Source organism: Argentina silus, assembly GCF_951799395.1.
Source record: "Argentina silus genome assembly, chromosome: 18".
NCBI lineage: Eukaryota > Metazoa > Chordata > Actinopteri > Argentiniformes > Argentinidae > Argentina > Argentina silus.
In genome coordinates this window covers 4,076,236-4,099,702 of record NC_139672.1, presented here as the reverse complement: position 1 = coordinate 4,099,702, position 23,467 = coordinate 4,076,236, and the positions used below count along the sequence as shown (strand labels likewise).

The 23,467-nt window shown below is 41.6% G+C and overlaps 3 protein-coding genes across 4 annotated transcripts; all 3 read right to left on the bottom strand.

The window, feature by feature from the left end:
• Positions 1–9,474: 9,474 nt before the first annotated feature.
• xcr1b.3 (chemokine (C motif) receptor 1b, duplicate 3) lies at positions 9,475–11,098 on the bottom strand (the record flags this gene model as incomplete). The annotated part of the gene is made up of 1 exon (XM_083690432.1): positions 9,475–11,098. The coding sequence occupies one exon, from the start codon at positions 11,096–11,098 to the stop codon at positions 10,061–10,063; it is 1,038 nt and encodes a 345-aa protein (XP_083546558.1). The 3' UTR covers positions 9,475–10,060.
• A 6,564-nt stretch (positions 11,099–17,662) lies between these two features.
• xcr1b.2 (chemokine (C motif) receptor 1b, duplicate 2) lies at positions 17,663–18,987 on the bottom strand (the record flags this gene model as incomplete). The annotated part of the gene is made up of 1 exon (XM_083690431.1): positions 17,663–18,987. One exon carries the CDS (start codon positions 18,985–18,987, stop codon positions 17,935–17,937), a length of 1,053 nt encoding a protein of 350 aa, XP_083546557.1. The 3' UTR covers positions 17,663–17,934.
• Positions 18,988–21,728: 2,741 nt separating this feature from the next.
• xcr1b.1 (chemokine (C motif) receptor 1b, duplicate 1) lies at positions 21,729–23,121 on the bottom strand. 2 transcript variants are annotated; one of them, XM_083689598.1, is made up of 2 exons: positions 23,035–23,121; positions 21,729–22,845 (listed from the first exon to the last, which is right to left on the bottom strand). In XM_083689598.1, exons 1-2 carry the CDS (start codon positions 23,056–23,058, stop codon positions 21,781–21,783), a joined length of 1,089 nt encoding a protein of 362 aa, XP_083545724.1. In that variant the 5' UTR covers positions 23,059–23,121; the 3' UTR covers positions 21,729–21,780. The 2 variants fall into 2 exon arrangements, with proteins under 2 accessions (XP_083545724.1, XP_083545725.1); XM_083689599.1 differs by having other exon boundaries at positions 21,729–22,837; positions 23,035–23,115.
• Positions 23,122–23,467: the final 346 nt, after the last annotated feature.

Genomic DNA, 23,467 nt, shown 5'->3' with positions numbered 1-23,467 from the left:
TGTTGACACCCGTGCCCAAAATTCCCTGCCATTCCCAGGCCCCAGATGGTCTGGGATGGGAAACGCTCCCCATTAAATTCCTAATAATTATTTCTCCTGTGGAATGGGGAGAGAGTGTGGTGGAGGGGACGGGGGGGGGGGGGGGGGGGGGGGGGTGAAGCAGAGGGATTTGGTGTTTTAATTAGACGGATTTAAGGAGCTGAGCCCCCCTCTGAAGCCGTGCGTTGGGACCAGGAGGGATCCGGGTGCAGGTGATCCGCTGCAGAGTGTTGACACTTTTGCACGGGCCAGGATCTCATTAGCATGTCAGATTGCATGTCAGATTGGGTATCAGTCACTCTGGCAACAGGCCCGATCCTGGAGGGGCAAACTTTTCTATTTCTGAACTTGGCACTGAGAGGTGAGGAGAGAGGGATGGGGGAGGAGAGAGGGATGGAGGAGGAGAGAGGGATGGGAGAAGGAGGGAGGGGGGGGGCATCTTGGCCTGAAGGAGGATGAGGGCGGGAGGAATTAATTATAGTGTTTGGTCAGACTAAATAAATATTGGTAAATGACTGTGTTTAGAGGGACTCCATTCTTACAGTATAAATGTGTTATTATTGACACACGTGCACAAAGTAAACAATGTTAAGCGGAAAGGTTTGACTTCAAGGACAATGAGTGAAGTAAGGCAAACACGATGTTCTGTTTAGTATAATAAAACATTGTAAGTGGGATGAGGTTTCATGAAAGATAAATGACAAAAGTGGCTCTCCGACTGACTTTTTGTTTTCAATTTAACACCCCACATGAAATGTCTTTCTGCAGACACTATCTTTGGGAGACATATGCTAAATATGTGAGCACAGCATCTGTCACTCCATCACCTTGGTGTCTTGCTCTCTTTGTTCTATGTGTGTGTGTGTGTGTGTGTGTGTGTGAGTATGAGTGTGAGTGTGTGTGTGTGTGAGAGACAGTGAGACACAGGGAGAGACGGAGAGTGTATGCTGTGTGAACGGTATAGGGTGTGATCCTCTGACACCCCAGCAACATGCTATTCCTAGGCAGACAGACACATGTATGTAAGTTGGCACAGATCTTCATGCCGTCCTTTGACATGACACTGCGCCACCTCTGTCTCGAAGCTTCTGTCAGCTCAAAGAAATGTGTGTGTGTGTGTGTGTGTGTGAGTGTGTGTGTGTGAGTGTGTGTGTGTGTGTGAGTGTGTGTGTGTGTGTGTGTGTGTGTGTGTGTGAGTGTGTGTGTGTGTGTGTGTGTGTGAGAGTGTGTGTGTGTGTGTGAGTTGAGTGTGTGTGTGAGTGTGTGTATGTACGCACAACTACAGTATAACCATGTCTTCATGATAGCGATCTGTGATTTTTTGCAACATCCATTATCCGAAGCCAATTTTGGGAATAAGAAATAGCCCAGATTAAACATGTATGAACTTTTCCCTATCGAGACTAATCACTGTGCTGCTTAGGTCATTAGAGACATACTTAACATCGACCAATGCAGAATGAGAATCCATTTGTAATCTCTACCAAAACTGACAAGAGGCTGTAGTCTGTCTCTAATCTTCAGAATTCCTTATACAGAAAAATATTGAATTCCCAAATCAGGCCTTATACTCAATTGTAATGTTGTAGCCAAAAAACAAGAGATATTGAACCGGCCTTGCATCCATATTATGCAGATTTTTGCCTCTATTTTCTCCAACAGATTTTCACACCGCACCTCTTAACATTCTATCCCATGCTGCACCATCACCAATCTGTCCCATACTGCATCTCAGCCCATTTCCTGTGGGAGTGAGCGTGCTGGTCTCAGGGCCTCCCCCGCCCCCCCTCTCACTGCAGTGATTGGAGGGAAGTGAGCTGTCTGCGGAGGGGAGAATCTTGGTGCCCATCCAAAAATGTGTCACTCGGGACACGCATGGCCTGCTGGAGGCAGGAATTCTGCTGCTAATGGGCCCCGCAGCCGTCGGCACCACCTGGGGATTTGGGAGAAGGGGGGCCAGGCCGCAGTGGTGGTGCTGGTGCACAATGTGCTCCCCGGTAGCAACACAGGAGTGTGTGTGGAGAGCGGTGTGTGTGTGTGTGTGTGTGTGTGTGTGTGTGTCGAGTCGCTCAAGACCCATGAGTTTGGTGATTTGGGGTATCTATCTATCTATCTATCTATCTATCTATCTATCTATCTGTGAGGGGAGACAGATTTCTCATCTGTCATTTATTATATTCTTATCATCAATATGGCCATCTATTTCAATCAGTATGACCATGTCATGATGATTATATTGTTTTCATTGTTCTGATTCTGTTATGATCAGTATTATAGTCATTTATGATTTTATGTAACCCTGAGTTCTATCTGTTGGTGGGGACGCGCTGAGTTAGGTGCAAGGCCACTCTGACCTAAAGGGCAGCCTCTTGTTATCTACCTATCTACCTATCTATCTTTCTATCTATCTTTCTTCCTTTCTATCTATCTATCTATCTATCTATCTATCTATCTATCTATCTATCTATCAAGGGTCGAAAACATTTTCTGGAGAATCGTAGCCTATCGAAAGTTTAAATTCTGTTCCACAAATGATTAAAACTTTTTTTTTAGTTCAAAACATACTTTGAAAATTAGAAACATTTCCCATGTTATGAAAGGCTGGTTATAAAAAGTGGCAGCGTAAACAGCTAGGGCAGGTGTTGACGATGCAAATGAAAGGCATGGCAGATGGTGAGCCTCGCCATCGCTCACCGCGCAGATAATGGATGGAGGTAATCAAATTCCTCTGAGGCTTTTGGGACTTTCTTCAGAACTTTCCCATCAATTGCACCATCAAACGTTGCGACGCCACATGCACCCCTCTGCAGAAGAAGTCACACACACACACACACACACACACACACACACACACAGACAGACAGACAGACAGACAGACAGACAGACAGACAGACAGACAGACACACACACACACACACACACAGAGACAGACAGACACACATGCACACACACACACACACACACACACACACACACACACACACACACACACACACACACACACAAACACACGGAAGCACACACACATTGTACTTCTGACAGATTTCACATACTTTTCACTCACATTTTTCACAGATATGGTGGACAAAATGTTTCATATGAGTTAAAAAGAATTGGAGCTGCCATTCAAATCCAATTGATTATAAGTCAACCAATTGTCTCTATAGGCAACCTGTTATTCAAGTGTTGTCCGATTTATATTTTACATCTAACTGACACTGGTCTTTGTATTGTAATGCACTCTGCCTCTCTATGTTAAAAGAGTGTGTGTTGGAGTAGCCTAGGGTCAGAGACTAATGAGCAGTAGAACACACGCTGGTCCAGCCTAACAACAATCACACACACACACAAACAAACAAACAAACAAACAAACCGGCAACCAATGAAGACCTGGGGGAAGAGTCCTGTGTTGCTTGCATGCCTAAAGAGAAACCCTCTCATGTTGTATACAGTACAATCACCTTGCAGCATACAGTATAGCTTAGCCTCAGAGCTTTAAGTACCAGCTCAATCTCAGCTGTGGTAAACATTTTGTTGTCTGTTGCTGCATCAAAGGTCATGCTGAAGGGGTCAGGAAGTGTCTCATCTAGATTTAGATGCGACATATTTTGATAAGAAGAAAAAAGCCATGTTTTAAAAGCCAGTATATGACAGTTGTTGTTTGATTTTGACACAGGCCTCTTTGAAGGTCAGTTTAATGGCCCAGTGCATTTGCTGTTTAGCGTTGGTCTTGCTTCAGTGGCAGTGTGGAAGTGAATGTGTGAACAGAGGATTAGAAAAACACCAAGTGATCTATCACTTTAGAAATGTTCATGTGGAAAGTTTTAATGAGCGCTATAGATGTATTTACACACTTCAAATAATCGCCATTATCACCAATGTGTACCAATTGCCTCCCAAGCACGTTCATTAGTCGTTACAGGTATGCTGCCAAGGAGAAAGTCTAACTAGTGACTATCAGAATTGACTTGAAAAGCCAATTGAATCTTTCAATAGCAACTTCCTGTCAAAACAAGAATAACAGCAACAATTCACTTTCACACCTTTAGCTATGAAGTGTAACTGCAAGTGTCACACATATGCCTGCAATAAAAAAAAATGCGTAGGAGAATGGCGCATAAGAAGCAAAGAAAAAAAAGTATGTTAATATCATAAGTTGTATGTGTCAGGTGAAATATTTTTCCTAGCATCTGTTTTTTATCCTGAACATAGGCTGATCAATGTGATAATTGCGTTTCACGAAATCTTGGGGCAACACACCATATTGGATACAGAAGGTGTAAAACCATTTCGCTTAGTTTTGCTTTGTTGTGGTAGTTGGGAGTTTATGTTGCTGGAGCAGCTTTTTTTCAGACAGGTTGGTAAGAAGGATGTGTTTGTTGGTAAGAATGATCAGGGCTTCCAAACTAGTCGAAACATTTGGCGATAAGGAGAGAATTGTTGTTAAGGCAAACTGAGAAACATTTTCACAATGTCTACCCTGAAGAGAGAGTCTTCTCAACTTTTCTGAGGTACAATATAACACAATCTCACAGTGGCCAACTGACACGATGCAGAGGACAGGAGGTTTCAACAAAGTGACATTTACGACCGTTGTGATGTGAGCAGGCTCTTCACTGCAACATCACATGAAGAACTGCCTATTACTTATAGAATGGCAGTTATAGAATGCCCGGATAGTTCTAGAAATGCCAGCTCCTTCAGCTTTGAAATATTTGAACATTCTGCATGATATTCCGGTAGGTTGTAATGAATTCCTTTGTCTTAGGTTGGCATAGTGGAGGGTGGCATACACACACACACACGTATGAGAGTATTAGTGGGCCCATGTGATGGTGCCCGTTCATGGCTGACAGAGTGCTGGTATCCTCGGGCATGGTTGCCAAGCTGCCAGTCTGTGCCGTCACACCTTGCTGCCTTTAAAGATTGCCCTGCAGAGAGAGGGAGGGGGGTGTGTGGGGGGTGGGGGGTGGGGGTGGGGGTGTGGGGGGGGAGAGGGGGGGTTACACTGCGCAGTCTGGCAACCCGGGAGAGTTACGAGTCAGGAACGATGCCAAGAAATGCCCACAAGAGAGAGAAAGAGAAAGAGAGAGAGAGAGAGAGAGAGAGGGAGAGAGAGAGAGAGGGAGAGAGAGAGAGAGAGAGAGAGAGAGAGAGAGAGAGAGAGAGAGAGAGAGGGAGGGGGAGAGACAGAGGGGTGGGGGGGGAGGGTGATGTGATGGGAGATATGGGCGTCACACAGGCATCTCACACACGCACCGTCCCTATCCCGGTCACATTCACGGGAGATGGTTGGGTGGGTGTGAGTGTGTGTGTGTGAGGGTGGTGTATGTCACAGTGTGTGTGTGTGTGTGTGTGTGTGTGTGGGGGGAGGAGGGGTGTTAGGCAGCTGGGCCCGATTTTAGGGTGTACACCACCGCGCATACCTGCATGTCAAATCAATTCATCAGGCTTCCAGTGTGACATGTTCGGGGGGACGGGAGATAGGGGGAGAAAGCACACACATGTACATGTACTCCCCCCCCCCCCCCCCCCCCCCCCCACTCCGATCTCTTCTCTCTTTTTGTAATCCACACAAATGGCAGTAGATGGCAGAATGTAAATGAGCTGGTTATTACACAGCAACGTTCATCAAGCTGGGCTGGAAAGACTTCAATGGCCCTGATGAATATGCATGCAAATTTGTTAATTAAGTTAATTATTCTGCTGAAAATTCATTTGTCTTCCCAAGGACATTTCTGCAATGATTTTAACATGTTTCCACCATTAGTCATGCACTGTGCTATTTAAAATCACTTAGGTCCACTTTTTGGAAAGTTTTGCCTGAGAGGGGAGATAGGGGAGAGACATAAAAAAGGAGGGGAAGAAGATGAGACAGATGGAGGGACACATTGACATTTATGTTACCTGCAATAATACTGGGATGGGTACTCAACAACTGGGATGGGGTACAATGTGGTTTCGGGGATGGTCTACGTTGAGATTGATTCATTGGCCAAAGGGAGGTGTTTGTACATGGATGGAAAGACACACACAAGATTGAAATAGATGGACACACAGGGAGGCTGGTGGAGGTAGAAATCAGAGGACGGCCTCATTGTAATGCATGGAATGCAATGACATAACACGTGTCTTTGATGCCATTCCTTACTCCATTCCAAGCATTACAATGAGCTCGTCCTCCAATTTCTACCTCCACCAGCCTCCACTAAACCTAGAAGTTATGACGCGAGGAAAGTTGAGAGAAGAAAAACAATAGGACATATGGAGAAATAGAGATATATACATGTGGACATACTGGTGGATTACTGGCTCTCCTTATGAGGCAGGTAGGACTGTGCTCTTTAAATAAACAGATGTGTGATTGGTTTAATCAAGACTCATGTCTACGTCTGTTAACTGCTGTGTTTCTACCCGGCAACAGCAGGCAAGCAGAGAATAGTGACCCAACATTCTGTACGTTTGGAGCTTCACCAACTTCTGTAATGTTGAGGCAGCTTTTTCCATCTCTGAACCATAGGCCTGCTGTTTGCCTGTTCAATGTACATGAGGACTTTATGTGTGGGGGAAAAATGAAAAGAAGACATTATTGAAAATGTGTGACTCATTCACAAACAATCAATTTAAAAATATATATATTTTTGACAAATTCAAATATGTTCAGATTCAATTGTATGTTCTAAGGCTCCCTTTGACACTTGAACCTTTCTGTTGTCAGTCAGTCAGTCAGTCAGTCAGTCAGTCAGTCTCCTCATTCACTTAGTCAGGTCCTCATTCAACTACTTGGGTTTACATAATTCCAATACATCTGTCCCCTCTAGTGGAGACATGCGATATGACAGCTGTCAGACCACTGAGTGAAGAATAACTGCATGTCAAGAGAATAGATTAATTGAACAAAGGCAACAATGTGTTATTCTCTGTTGTTGATGTTAAACTGGGATTTATTTTTCATATGGATTTGTGTGTGTATGTGTGTGTTTGTGTGTTTGTGTGTGTGTGTGTGTGTGTGTGTGTTTGTGTGTGTGTGTGTGCGTGTGCGTGGCTCGCGTGTGTGTCTTGGGGATGTATGTGTGTGTGTCTTGAGGGGGGGGGGGGTATCTTGAATAATTGACAGCGAATCTCCACACCTAATTTGATTAGACCCACCTATGAAATGTCAACTAAGCCAACGCATGCAGTCACATGTTGTTCACACTCTCCAACGGCGCAGTGGATTAAGTCATGTCTATCTCTAAACTGACACACGTGTGTTATCTATAATGACGTGGGTGACATGCTTAATTGATTTGCACGCATTTCAGTTGCATTTGAGATTCACATCACAACACAATAACAATTTGTTAGCCACTGTACGTAGGGTAGACGTACACTTTCAATGAGATCTATTCGACTCACATATGGTTTAGAGTAATTATCGTTACTGATAATTGGAATTAAGGACATACATAAATGTGAGAAGAGGAGAAGGGGAGTGAATGTTAGGGGCAGAAAAGGCGGGCAGAAGAGGCATTAGAGTAGAAAACAACAGCTGTTTGGCTCCTGGCTAAAACAGGACAGAATAACAACACATTTGCCAAGAAACAATCAAGACAGAGAGAGAAAGGAGAGGATGTTACAACTGGAAGGTAGGTAATGGATACATGGTGGAGGTTTCGTTTATCTCGTCCCTCTCCGGGCACTACAGAAGAAGAAAGGAAGGCGCTGGAATAAACAATACAGTTCTCTTCACGGACGAGAAAGCAACTCTTCCAGACCTGAGAGCAAAGAACAGGGACTGAGGAGGGAGAGTCCCTTTTTCATCTTGACACACAAAACATCCTCCTTTGTCTTTAGGCCTACTTCTTTTCGTACGGTAGAAATCAGAGGACGGGCTCATTGTAATGCATGGAATGGAATTAGGAATGGTATTAAACACGTTCCATGCAACACAATGAGCCTGTCCTCTGATTTTTGCCTCCACCAGCCACCACTGGCCCTAATTTCCGCTCTCTCCAATCCTTTGATGTGGGTTGTGGTAGATGAACACGCAGAGAAGAATCTAGAACCTCACATGTTAGAGACTGCAGGTTCTCAGTCTTTCTCTGCCCCATACTCTGATGTCTCATATCATGCTTCATACTCTGATGTCTCATATAATGCTTCATGAAGTTCTGAATATGTTCTGAATGTTCATTACTTGTGTATGAGAAAAGTAACATTATTTAGTCATTCATTTGCAGTAGCTTTCAAATACGGCTTTATAGGAGTGACCTCATAACAGAGCCTTCATACACGCCTGCAACCATGTTCACAGCTAGGGAGTCTGGTGGAGGTAGAAATCGGAGGACGGGCTCATTGCAATGTATGGAACACGTGTTTGATACCAGTCCTCATTCCATTCCATGCGTTGCAATGAGCCCGTGCTCCGATTTCTACCGCCCCCCAGCCTCCCCTGGCCTCCAACTATGTTCACAGTGCCTTGCAGCGGATGGGGATGCTCTCTTCCCTGTGACTGCTCTGCCCTTGACGTGCATCCAGGCGTGTTGGATGGTTTAGTTAATTAAGCATAATCTGCCCCATGAGAGGGAAGTGAGTGGTGCCAGCGGTCCTGCGTGCCGTCCCTCTCCTCTTCCCCTCTGTCCCTCTCTGAACAACCATACAGCCGTTATACAGCCGCATTAACACCCATGTGACCATGTTTCAGTCAACAGTCATAATAAAAAAGGATATATATATATACATTGTAGATTAAACTTGAAGACATCAAAACTATGAAGGAACACATATGGAATTATGTAGTAAACTAAAAAGTGTTCAACAAACCAGAATATGTTTTATATTTTAGATTCTTCAAAGGAGCCACCTTTTGCTTTGATGACAGCTTTGCACACTCTTGGCAAGGTGTGTCCAAACTTTTGACTGGTACTGTATATATATATATATATATATATATATATATATATATATATATATATATATATATATATATATATATATATATATATATATAACTGAGCCACAGAGGACCACAATATATATATATATATATATATATATATATATATATATATATATATATATATATATATATAGTGGTCCTCTGCTAAGGTTGTGGGTTTGATTCCCACTGGGACCATGTGTACTGAAAAATGTATGCACTCACTGTAATGTAAGTCGCTTTGGATAAAAGTGTCAGCTAAATGGCATATACATTTATATACGCCCTATCCCACAATTACATCATCTATGCTAGCATTTCAAAGGTATGTAAGTTGGATGATTGTGTGTAATAGTAATATTGTACATACAATGTGTATTTTTCTATGGTTCTCGCCGTTTTTTTATGAGTTGCACGAAAACATTTTCTAACAACCAGTAGAAACAGTAGAAGTGAAAGATGTACATGTTTTTTATTTTTTTTATTTGCAGATATCGCTGATATCGTGGAAAAACATTTAACGTTCCTCTCTCATAGAGGTTAACACTGTCATCAGCGCATTTTGGCAAAGAGTGTGAAATAGTGTGCAGCGTGCAGCAGTCTGTACAGTAACTTCTCGTTAGCTTCCTTTTGGCCTTTGTTCCTTTTTGAATTTTTTGGTGGACAAACTTTTAACAGTCACAGAAATCTGGTCTGGAGATAATACAATTTAAAATAAAAAATAAAAATGACAGTACGTTTTGTAAGGGCTATGAGAAAAGAGTGGAAAGAGCAACCTTTATACATCTACAAGGTGTACACAACCTTGTCATGTGCTTCTTCCTCATTCTTTGTAAATGTTATTGGTGACATTTCTATAACATTATGCATTTTCTATTGTCCAATTGTTGTATTTAGAATTCCTCTTTGAGTCATATTAGAGTGTCATGTTTGTCTCTCACTTCCAAGCATGTAAAGAGCCCCTCACAGTCATTTCCAAAGCATCTCAAATCTGCTACCTTACAAACACCATTCCAGTCAGCACACTGGTAACAATAGCCTTGTAGTCTGTCTCTTCTCTCTGCCCCCATGTGGGTACAGCCATATAAATACTTCTAGAATTTACTCTATGTTTACAGGAAGGTCTGGTAGGAGACTGAGGACTGTCGCTGGGTGTTTCCCTGATAGCTGAATGTCTTCAGTCCTCCCTCTCCCTGAGGACGAAGTGCCACCACAGAACAAGGGAAGATACCTCCTAAACCTCTCCCCTCCAAACACATGGAACAGGGGGTTCAGACAGCAGTGGCAGTAGGCCAGGGTGTGAGAGATATAGTACGCATACTGGAACGCTTCACCCCCATCAGCTGTGGCCAGAAAATCTACTTTAAGCAATTGTATAGAGTGAAGGAAGACTAGGATGTTATAGGGCGCCCAGCAGACGAAGAACCCCACCATGATGCCGAAGATCAGCCTGATGGCCTGGTGGCGTCCCCTGAGCCTGCAGTGCCGAATGGTGACCCAGATACGGACGTAGCAGAAGGTGATGACGGCGAAGGGAAGCAGGAAGAAGAGGCCTATCTGGATGTAGAAGCCAAGGAGCTCCATGGACAACGACGGCGGTGCTTCAACACAGAGTACACCACCGTCACCACCATCCACGGTCTTAGCGAACAACACATCCATGAGGCTGGCAGCACCACATACCAGCCACAGTCCAGCGCTGCACAGGTGGACACACAGCCACCGTCTGATCTGCACGGACACCGACACAGCATGGACCACCGCCACGTAGCGGTCCACCGTCAGAGCTGTGATGAAGGACATGTAGCTGTAGAGGCCCAGGAAGAAGGCTCCGCTCAGAAGCCTACAGGCCCACTCCCCGAAGACCCACCCGTGGAGGTGGTAGACGGCCCAGAAAGGCAGGGAGAGGGTGAAGAGGAGGTCGGAGGCGGTGAGGTGGAGGAGGAGGAGGTCGGAGGCCAACCCCAGGTCCCCCCACCTCAGCAGAGCCCAGAAGAGATAGCTGTTCGCTGGCAGACTGAGGGAGAAGATGAGGCTGTAGCACACAGCGGAGAACAGCCCACCAAACTGGTCTGCATCCTCCAGGGGCACGAGGCTGCTGTAGGTGTCATCATTGTAATTGCTGGTGGAATTCTCCATCCTACACTCTTGGGTAGCGTTGTATCCACCGGTTCTGAATTCTTGTCAGGAAACAATTATATTGATATTTTGATGATTATGATGATGAACATAAGGATGTGTGAAAGATCAGGATTTTACATGATGAAAGAATAAACGTAACGAGTATCCCTAACTAATACAGTACCAATGCATTTAATCAACCATTTCTGATACAGTTATCGTGAAATTTAATACAATTGTAAATACAATATACTGTATAAAATGAATTCAGCAGTCTATGATCTGGACCTTACCCTATGTATATCTCCCTATTCAATCCATGTTGACTTTAGCAAGGGCACCAGCTTTTTAAATGACACTGTACAGGAGTTCTATAAAATCAACAAATTCACGTCTTATACACTCCTTGTGTTCAAATGATTATCAATATACTGCTCAGATATTACGGTACAATTTATATTTTTCTATGCATTTCGAACACATCAAACCACAAATTTAACTATGACTTCTAAAAAATAATAATTTAATAAATAATACATTTAATAAAATAGAAATTGTATTCAAACAGCAACCTACCATATGTGAAGGATCACACAAGATGCTTTGGTTGTGTTTGCAGTAAACGAATACTCTTGCAATTATTTGTGACAAAGACGTTAACCACTCTCGTGTTTGTGGATGATGCAACAATATGTTCTTCCTCATTTTTAGTCAGAAAAGATAAGTGCAGCTCGCCCTCTCACAAGTATGCCATTAAATTAGCATTTGTCCTTGGTTTCTATGAAGTTTAGACTGATTTAATTGCTACTGTACCTCAACCCAAAGTGAAATTAGCTCTGTATCATTTAAAAAAAATCTAAAAGTTGAAAGATGATGTGTGGTGGGGTTGCAAATAAGACAGAGGGGTATTTGTACTTCAACTCAACACAAGTGGTCACATGACCAACTAATACAAGTTAACATTACGTTATATCTGACTCCAAAAGATATTTCATGATTAATAATGATTGATAATGCTTTGCTCATCTCTGTGTGACAGACAATCGATCTCTAACCCAAATGCAATTTAAGGCAAAGGCGAACATAAAGGTTTTTAGCCTATTTTTGAAAATAGCCAGAGTTGGGGCTGATATAAGATTTTCCGGAACTTTATTCCAGCGATGTGCAGCATAATAACTGTTTTGTTTTAATCTGAGGAACAGTTAGTAGATCAGTTGATGACCTAAGAAGTCTAGAGGGTTCATAGAGCAATGTATTTTGGCCCTGAACTTATTAATTGATTTATAGACAAGTAATAGTATTTTGAAGTCAATTCTATAAGATACTGGTAGCCAATGTAGAGACCTGAGAACTGGTGTCATATGTTCAGCTTTCTTAGTCCTTGTTAGAACTCTAGTAGCAGCATTCTGGGTGAGCTGTAACTGCCTAAGTGCTTTTTTGGGAAGGCCTGAGAAAAGACTATCTAACCTGCTGGAAATGAAAGCGTGAATTTTCTAGGTCTTGTTTGGACATGTATCCTCTAATTCTCGCTATATTTTTAAGGTCATCATAGGCTGATTTTGTTATCAATTTGATGTAAGTGTTAAAATTCGCCAAGCAGCTGTAAACATTTTTAAGGAAGCTCGTTGGCAGGGTGTCAAGGCAGCATGTTGATGGCTTAAGATGTTGTACAGTTTCCTCAAGAGTTTTGTAGTCAATGGCATTAAACATGTTCATCAAGTTACTTTTATGTGAATGTAGTGGTAACACATGTTTGTCTTATGTTTTGAATTTTATCCCTAAAGAAAGAAGCAAACTCAATGCATTTATCAGTGGATAGGAGTTCAGCGGTTACTTGTGCTGGTGGGTTAATCAGCCTATCAACAGTGGCAAATAAAGTGTGTGCATTATTAATGTTTTTGTTGATGTCAGAGAAGAAAGATTGTCTGGCGCTTTTCTATTCCAGATTGTAGGAATGAAGTCTCTCTTTACAGATGTCATAATGAATGTGGAGCTTAGTTTTTTGCCATTTACGCTCAGCTTTCCGGCACTCTTTTTTGGGGGGATTTTTACAGATGCAGCTTTTCTCCGTGGTGCTTTTTGCTTACCAGAAGTTGATTTCACCCTAACAGGTGCAATGACATCAATAACATTCATAATTTTAGAATTGAAATTATCTAAAAGATCATTAACAGAGGCTAAAAAAGTTTGGTAAAAGTTGGTGACAGGGAAATAGCCTCCATAAATAGTGCACTAGTATTCTCATTGATATATCGGTTTTTAACAGTTTCCGATCTAATATGAATGTCAGGAGTAATAGACATTTCAAGGAAAATGCAAAGATGATCAGACAGAGCGACATCAATAGCCTTAACAAATGATGACTTAAAACCCCTTGTGATAAATACATCTAAGGTATGGTCCGGAAGTTGAGACAGTCCAAAGGTGTCAAGTAAGTTATTAAGTTCTTTAGCATTGTTATCATTGGGGTTGTCAATATGAATGTTAATCTCCTGATATAGATAGACAGTCATATTCCATGGAGATTAAGGACAGTAGTTCAGCAAATTCATCAAAGAAACTACTAGAATATTTTGGCGGTCTGTATATAATCAGGAGTAAAACACGAGAAGAGCATTTCGGTACAGCAGCAGGATATTCAAACGATGAGAAGTCTCCAAATGACACCTCCCTGCATTAAAACACCTCCCTGCATTAAAACACGTCTGAAAAGATAACAGCTACTCCTCCCCCTTTTTTGTCAACTCTGGGTGCATCAATGAAGTTAACATTTGGGGGTGCTGATTCAGTGAGAACAGCTGCTCTGTTAGTCAAATCAAGCCAATTTTCAGTAAGGAACATGAGGTCTAATGACTAATGACTAATAATCAGATCACTGATTAGGAGAGACTTATTTGATAATGATCTTACATTAAGCAGTGCAGCTTATATGGTTTTAGTGACAGGGTGTAGGGGCACCATGGACCTTTGGGGAACAGCTATTAGGTTTACAGAGCATGTTGAGAACTAACTGTTTAGTCTAATAGTAATCAAAACAGGAATCACAGAGTTCACACTTAGAACAGTTATACACATTGAAATTAAGGCTGGCGCCACCAAAATCCGTCCACAATGGTAATTTGGGGTTCTTTCTAGGTTTTTAGGGTTTCTTAAATAGAACATGAGGTTCTCGACATAGCTCAATTTCTATTAATTATCATATGTATGATGCTATATACTGTATGGTCAGTCTTCTGCTTCTCAGACTTAACTGAACAACAGAAAATTAATAGTTCTTCTGGAGACTTGTCACTGCATCTTTAGTTGGTCAGAGTCATGTACACACTGTAATGGAATGTTCCACTGTAATGGAATGTTCCACTGTAATGGAAAAAAACTGCATCAATAGTTTGCTATTAGTTCAGCTAAGGTATTGAAGCAGGTCAGTTAGTGATATGACTGTAGAGAATTAGAAAAGGATATGTATAGGTTCACTTGACCTCTGTGTCCATACCTTCACCAGAATGCATCAAGTCCAGCACAGTGCATTGCTCCGTCATTGGCAGGGAGTTTGTCAGGACCAAGAGAAATTGAGAAATTGGTTCAATTTGTAGTGAGGCCTGATCAACACATTGTGTTAGCAAGTGCTACATGACTGCTTAGCAATTGGGAAGGACCCCTTTAATCATGCTATAATGAAATAAACATGATGCAGGTTATAGCAATATTTGAGACTAGTTCAGTACAGTGTGGGTTACGTATGCCAGAAGTGTGCAATCATTTCTGATTGAACAATGCCCTTTATTAACATGAATAACTCCTGCAATTAACCATTTGTTAGTGCCTTTAAAGCATGAACAAGGCTTTGTGAATGTATTAAGTCACGTTTAATAATGTATCCTTATTGTAAAGTGTTACCCAAACAATATGTTTTTCCTCATTTTCCTTAGTTTCACATTTAGTCAAAAAGGGTAAGCCCAGCTCTGCCTCTGTCAAGTACGCCCTTAAATGACCATTTATCCTTGGTTTTAAGGAAGTTTAGGCTGATTTCATTGCTACACATCGTGCCCCGGCCAAGGACAGAGATAGGGAGGTTGGCGGTTGGAGTATACCGTGTCAATAACAGGTGCCACAAGTACTGTTTCTCACAGTCTACTTCCAAACTTCCTAACCCTAACCCTAACCCTAACCCTAACTCAACCCTAGAGTTGAGAACCCTAGAGTTGAGAAAGGATCTAAAAAAGATCGGACCCTCAATAGGCGTGGGCAGTGCTGCTCTCACACTCCTGTGGACGTCGCTCAAAACCTTTGACAAGTTTGCACAGTATGTTTATATTGTATCATTTGCATATTCAGTGGTTTACATGTGCCCTAATCCTGTGTTCATTGGTTGGCCTGTCAAAATCTCATGGGGCGAGAGACCAGTCTTAGGCCTAGGCCTTCCCCCCATGGCTGTGAGTATCAGGGGAAGGGCTTTTACCAGGTTCACTTCCGTTTCTTCACACATTTTTGACAGTTTCATTTTGATTGTTCCATTGTCTCTTTCTACTACTTTCTATTTTAACTCTATGAAATCCATCATAACATGGGCCATCGGGGGGAGGATGGCTTGATTGGGGGACCGCTTATTCCTGCCCTACGTTATGTCGTAAGCACACAAGGCATTTTAAAAACACAAAAACAAATTGTGAGTATATTGAGAAGCCTTGTGTGTACCAGTACCTACTTACAATATCCGTCATCCCCCATTTTGACACATGATCTTTCCCACGTGACAACACAGCATAAGAATAAAACAAACATTTTGGTAATATGTATCAATTGACTATGTTGTATTTGAGTTCCTGGTGACATAAACCCTCTCATTTTCCACAATGTTCCAAAATCATGCACAACCCCAAATGCATATCGACTGTCTGTGTAAATTGTTACTCCTTTCCCCTCCCCTAATATGCAAGCCGTGTTAATGCAAAGAGTTGAAACAGTCTATGCTCCTCTACTGTGTCATGATCAGTCACAATTGCATAACCCACATTATTCGGAGAGGATATTAAGCATTTTGATGCAGACCCATCTACATAATAAACCACAGCGCTGTATTCTAATGGTTCATCTGATAAATCTAGCCTAGGTGTACATTGTTGGTTTATTTCAGCTAAACAGTCATGGGGCTCCCCACCCTCTTCTGTGGGGTGAAATGTAGCTGGATTGAGGGCTGTGCATCTTACAACAGTAATATTTGGGAGAGATAGCAGAGCATTGTGGTAGTGAAGGAACCTTGCCCCTGACAGATGGCTTGTCTTGTGATGGCTGATACAACACAAGCGGCTGTAACCGCAACACTGCTTCTGCTGCAGCTGCTACTGCTTTTTAGACAATGGAGAAGTCCCTGAGCTACAGCATCAAGTTTGTAAGAGAAGTATGCTACGGGGCATAATCTATCACCATGGTTATGCATCAGTACAGAGGACATAAGACCATCTTTCTCATATACAGCCCTGATGAATTTCTTATTTGGGTCAGGCAATCCTAAGGTCGGGGCCCTTGTTAACTGTTTATTGAAACAATCTTCCCCTTCTGTTGTCCATGTAACCTTATCTGCAGAGGCTAATTTTTGGCCATGTGCCATGGTGTGGAACGGTTGTACTAATTTAACATATTCGGGGACCCATTGTCTACAGAAACCTGTCATGCCAAGAAAAGACATGAGGTGATTTTTCATCACTGGTTTAGGTATTTTGGTTTACGGCCCCCACCCTGTCTCCGTTGAGATTTTTTCCCTTTTTATGTAATAAAATTGTACAATTATTTATGGTTTATAAAATATACTACCCAAACAAGACTAAATTATTATTTCATGTCATGCACAACAATATTATCATGTTAAAATATTTTTGCTGTATTCAGTGATGTTGAATTTTAACAGGATTTTTATTATGTGCTTCCTGTTTTTATATATTATTCAAAATGCGTATCTTTCTCTTTTGCAAACTGTAGTTTCTGTTGTCCTGCTAAGTACTTCAAGAGAGTCACTGTGTCTTTCTTTATCAGGCGAGCAAATTAAAAGGTCATCAATGCATCGTAATTAGAGTGCTCCCTCCATCTAATTTGAATCCTTCCAAATTAACCCTAAGAGCTGCAGCAAATGGGGGACCGTGTCCACGGGTACAGTTGGCCAGATAATTCAAAGGCGAACCAATATTGGGAATCCTTGTGCACAGGAATACTAAAGAATGCATTAGCTAGGTCCACCACTGAGAAAAATGCACTGTTACCAGGTACCTGTGTCATAATTGTATATGGGTCGGGGACTATGGGTGCACGCACGTGAACTGCTTCATTAACCCTCTTAAGATCCTTCACATAGTGCCACGCCTGTGTTTGGCCCTTCTGTTTGGCCTTTTTTACTGTGAAGATGGGAGTGTGGCATGTACTGTTAGGGCATGGAACAATTGTCCCTTTCCCTAACAATGCTTCAAACACTGGAGCAATTTCCTCTGAAGCTTACTGACAGGGCACAAAATCCAGTCCTACTCCAGTAAAGTCTGTGTTCTGACAGTAAGTCACTTTCCTCTCTAAACCAAACTTTCTCGAACTTCTCCTGACTTTCTGTTACTCTTGCTGTACAGTGCAATTCATCTTCATTCATGAGCACACCTTTCACTTCCTGCCTTGCTTTATTCAACAGATCCTGTGATAGTGATCTCGGCCCGGTGCATAAATACCATGCATAATAATATTTTAGCTGACCTCTAATCATATTTATAAATCATAACTTAAAAATGTTGAATAAGAGATACAGTACTCATTTACAAAACCAGTTCCCATGTATACACATTCTTGCCAGTTGTTCTTGTCAAAAGTGAAACCCCTGTTCATTCCTGAAGAGATTTTAATTCCAAACATGTTACAACACTGGCATCACTGACATCCTGATGCATCACAATAGCTTTCCCGAGGTCGTTGGAGGAGGTCTGAACAGTGGTCTGACCAGTGGTTATCCCTCTCTCCCTGACCTGCCTCTGCACAGTTGAACAGTGGAAGAGATTAAATAGATGCCTCCTGAACTTCTGTGAGAGCATATACAGTATCGGGTTCATACAGCAGTGAGAAAAAGCCAATATGCGACAGATATGAAACGCAACGATTAGATGCTCAAGGGCTTCATCGTCTGCGGGTTTGTACACTAACTCCAGAAATATCAATACATTAAAGGGTGCCCAGCACACAATGAATGACACAACAATACACAACGCAATCCAACAATTCCTGTGGTTCTTCCTGGTCGCTTTTAGCAGGATGGTCCTGAGAATACAGCAGTAACAGCAGACAATGATGACCAGAGGGAGTAGGAACAGCAGGGTCACCTGAAGGTAGTACCACACCACTGACTCTATGATATAAGGGTCGACATACTCCTCCTCACAGATGAAGGTGCCACTCTCCTTATCCTCCTCCACCTTAGAGGATATGGTGTTGTTCAGGGACGCTGCAATGCTAATTACCCAGGCTCCCCCACAAGCAGCCCACGCACACCTTCGCCTTCGCTGAGCGTTGGAGTGCCACTTCTGCATGACTATGACAGCAAAGCGGTCTACTGTCATGGCAGTGAGGAGTATCATGCTACTGTTGAGACCCATATGGAAGGCCTGGGTCACAAACTTGCATGCCACATCACCAAAGACCCAGTGGGTGAGGCAGTAGGCCCCCCAGAAGGGGAGGGTGAGGGTGAACAAGAGGTCGGAGATCGCTAGGTTCAGTACAAGCAGGTTGGTGACATTCTTCATGTCCTCGTAACGTGTGAGAACAACCAGGAGCAAACCATTGCCAGTAACACTCACAAAGAAGATGATGAAAAAGCATATGGCAGTGACGTGGTTCAAAACTAGGTCTTCATAACCATAGTCCTCCTCAGGGTCATTTGTCATGGCGGAGAATGAAGTCTCATTTATTATGCTTTTGTCCATTGCTGCATTTCTAGAAATCATATTAAAGAGAAATGCATGAAAGAGTGAGAAGATGACAGAGGATTTTGAAAGATCTATTGAGCACAGAGCCTGGGACTATACAGTAGTTTACAGCTGGGACACAGAATTTAAAAATTACACTGTACAGTTAGCCTACTGTACACATGTTCTATAAAATCTACAACTACAGAGTCTTTGTGTTTAATTTCAAACCACATATTTAACTAAATTTTTCTATTAAATATCATACAAATTTGATTAAAACAACAACCTACCATGCATAAGACTTGAGATGTTTTTGTGGTGAATACGAAAAATGAAACTTGAGTTGCTATTAATCGGCCAGTTATAGTTCCCATGAAGTGAGAAAAAATGTTTCTTCCGTATTTTCACGACCACCTTAACAGTTCCACTTTTAGTCAAAGATGAAAGCGATCTCGGTCTCTATCGTGTATGCTAATCAGTTTAGGTGACTGATTTCATTGCTACCTCAACCAACAATTAAATTAGTTCTGATATCATTGCGACTACAATTCAACCATTTGAATGATGTCGGGTTGGATCAACCCATAAAACAGAGGGGTAATTGTACTTCATTCAATATTTAAAATGTAAGTAATGAAAGATTAATTATATTGAATTGGATCTCTTTAATTCATATGTATTGGTATCTACACAAAGGTTACATATTGTTTGCCTGAAAATGTACAAAACATCTATATTTTATTTATTAAGACATTGTATAGAGACATCAAACATGGACCTCTGGAATATGTTTAGCACATGTTAAAAACAAAGAACATGATTGACATATTACTTTACTCTTTCAACTGAATATGAACAACAACTGCAGTTCACAGAGCAGTGTCAAATATCAGGGATCAGTTCCTCAAAGATTTGGTATTAGATTTACAGTGAGAACATGGAACAGGAGCAGTGCATAGTTGCTCTTATGTACAAAATATGTTTAAGCAGGAAACTTCCTATGGCCCCTGGTCTGAGCATTGATTACTTTATCTCATGATGACTGATGGGTAGATGATTCACTTACTTAAACAAATGTATTTGTTGTAAGTCCCTTTGGATAAAGGCTTGCTAAATGCCATAAATGTAAATGTAAATGTAAAGACCCTGACATCTTTCATGCCGTATACATATTTATATGCAGGTCACTTTCTATGCCAGTCCCTTGAAACGGTAGTCCCATTTCTCTCTCAAAATGTGTCTAGTTCAATAACTCCTCACCACTAGACTGGGATGTCAGCCTACTGTTCCTAAAATGGGGATTGTGGCATAATGATCAACTGTGATAGCAGTGAGCAGTAGCATGCTACTGTAGAGACACACAAAGTGGGCCCATATCTGAAGCTTGCAGGCCACGTCACCAAAGACCCAGTGGATAAAGAGGTCGTAGGCCCCCAGAAGGGGAGGTTGAGGGTGTATAGGAGGTCAGAGGTCGTCAGGTTCAGTACAAACAGGTTGGTGACACTCCTCGGGTCCTCGTAGAAGACGAGAACGACCAGGAGCAGGTCATTGCCAGTTATACTCACGAAGAAGATGAGGAGAAAGCATGTCTAGCGAGCATTGATGTGGTCAATCAAATGGTCTTCATCACCATAGGACTTTCATTTGAGTCATTTGTCATTTAAAAATATATATTTAACTACAATTTCTTACAAAATATCATACAAATTTGATTAAAACAGGAACCTTCCATGTGTACTGTCTCAAGATGCTATTGTGGTGGTTATACTGTGGTGAACAGATACCAACTTGATAGAGTTGTTAACCACACATTTGGGTGGAGTTAGTGGCAAAATATGTTCTTCCTCATTTTTTTTCACATTTAGTCAAAAAGGGTAAGTCGAGCTCTGCCTTTATCAAGCATGCCCTAAAATGTATCCTTGCTTTTTAAGAAAGATTAGACTGCTTTCATTGTTACCTCAACCTGGCCATAAGACATTATTTTTATATATTTTTTATATATTTGTACTTCATTCAGTATTTAAAATGTAAGTAATAAAAAAGACATTTTTAGGGATTTGTTTTTATTTGTTTGTATTAGTACAGAGACATTGTTTAAAAGCATCAGACATTGGAACAATATGTACATAACTCAAAGAGCTCTGGCCTCTTTACCAGAATAAAAAAAAACCCATGATTTTAGGTATTACTTCACTGTTTAATTTTTAATATGGAAAATGCAACAATCAACAATTTCAATGATCAGTGGAGAGTAGCTGGGATCAGTGTTCAACAATTTGGCAAAATAGAATAGAATTAAAAACATGAAAAAATGGGTAGATTTACAGTGAGTGGACCCCTCACACCAGGTTTGCATTCTGTAGGTGGTGGCAGAGCAGAAGCAGTGCATCGTTTTCAGTCATGTACAAAACACTTTCAAGCAGAAACTGACATCTTTCAAATACATTTTCATAAATTCCACTTGGTATGCCAGTAGCTTGAGACAGTCAGTAACACTTCAAATTAGTGCATACACAAGTGCATACACAAGTGCATTATAAGACTTAATAAGCATGTGTGATTGCATTATACTATCATCTCATAATGATCCTAAGATCAGTTAAAAAAAAATCTTATACACAGACAAACATATGATATATTATGAAGACATCATAAGGCATGTATAATGACTCATGGTGACTTCATAATATATCATATGTTTGTCTGTGATACTGGGTGTGTGTCTCATAGAAAGTCTTACCAAACTGTCTTTGGCCCCTCTAAATATGTCTAGTGAAATGACTCCTCACAACTAGACTGGGATATCTTACTGTTCCTATAATGGATATTGTTGCCATGTTGAAACAAGCTCTGTAACATTCTCTTCAGGTGGTTCTTGAATTTAACCCCAACAAAGACATAGAAGACAGGGTTAAGGCAACAGTGTGAGAAGGCAACAAGTCTACAGACATAAAAGGCAAAGTCCAAGTTATTTTTGGCTTCACATAATTCAGAAGGTTTGCGTGAGTCAGTAACATTTGGCTTGAAATGAGACTTCACAAACATGACCACATTGTACGGCGCCCATCCCACAAAGAAAACAATCACAAGAATACAGATCAGTTTCACTGTCCTTTGCCGTCTGCGAGATGTGGGTCGCAATAGCCTCACTATTATCTGAACATAACAAAAACCGAACACCAAAAGTGTCACTACAAAGAGGATGTTTTGCTGATAAATCCCCCACAATTGCCACTTGACATCGGCATCTCTATACTCTGTACAATATTCCTGTTGGAGGTTATGGGGGTTAGACAGGACGGTGCTAAAGATGAGAGATGGGGTTGCTGCGAAGATACTCGCAGTCCAGATGACCACAGAGATTAAGATACCGTAGCGGCCCTTGGTGGAGACAATGTCGGACAATGGATGCATCACGGCCAGGTAACGATGAACGGTCATCATTATCAGGAAGATCCCACTGCTGTAATAACCAGTATAGAATACAAAGCTAACTGCTTTACAGGTGGTCTCCCCTAAAGTCCAGCTATTAAGGTGGTGGTAATAGGCCCAGAATGGTAAGCCCAGAGTGAAGATCAGATCAGACACAGCCAGGTTCATGATGAAAGCGTTGGTGAGAGATTTGAGATTTTCATACTTGGCCAGAATGACCAGGACCAGTATGTTGCCAAACAAGCTGAGCACCGTTATCAGTGAGAACAATACTGGTGTTAAGGTTGCTCCAAACTGGATCACATCTGTCCCGTCACAGCTTTCATCTTCATAATCGTCGTCGTAGTCAACCGTTGTGGTCATGAGCCCTTCTTTTTCACCTGTAGACATGTCCCTGGAGAACTGAAAAAGTGTCAGTTTGTGTGAGATTCGAGATTCAAGAATAGGTCAAATAACTTTAACTTAGCTTTAACACAGTAGCCTACAGTAGAGGCTTCATAAGATACCAGAACTGGGTAAAATATTCAAATATGTATTTTGTCCAGGTGGTCAAGTGAAAAGTAATTTAAATTATCATAAGATCATTCCTACCTGCATGATGACCCTGTTTACCATGAATCTACCCCTCTGACATTAATTTAGAAGTTGAGTAACAGAGATGCCTGCCCTGGGACAGTGTTACCGAAGAATGGGAGCTGTGTGGACCTAACACCTGATAATATACCATACAGCATGCCAGTATCTGTTCCACATAGACAAATTTTTTCCCCCAAACACAACTGACGCAGGTAAGAGGTAACAGGAATAAGGTTTTGGTCAACATATACAATACCTCATCTTTGTTCCTCTATCATGAGGTGTGTGTTTTGTTTTTTTTGCTTTGTTTTTAAAATCAGTGACAGTGGCTATTTTTGGCCCTTTATTTTGGAAGTCTAAAAGAATGATAATGTTAATGGTTTAACTATTAGGCCATTAATGGAAATGCACTTGTAGTTGTAGTTCTTGATACAAACAATATAGGAGA

What these genes read in the sequence shown, in the direction of transcription:
- xcr1b.1 (XM_083689598.1), bottom strand. Translation starts at nt 23,058, where the DNA reads ATGGTAAACAGGGTCATCATGCAG. An exon ending in TAAACAGGGTCATCATGCAG is followed by an intron (nt 22,846 to 23,034) that starts GTAGGAATGATC and finishes ACACTTTTTCAG; the next exon opens with TTCTCCAGGGACATGTCTAC.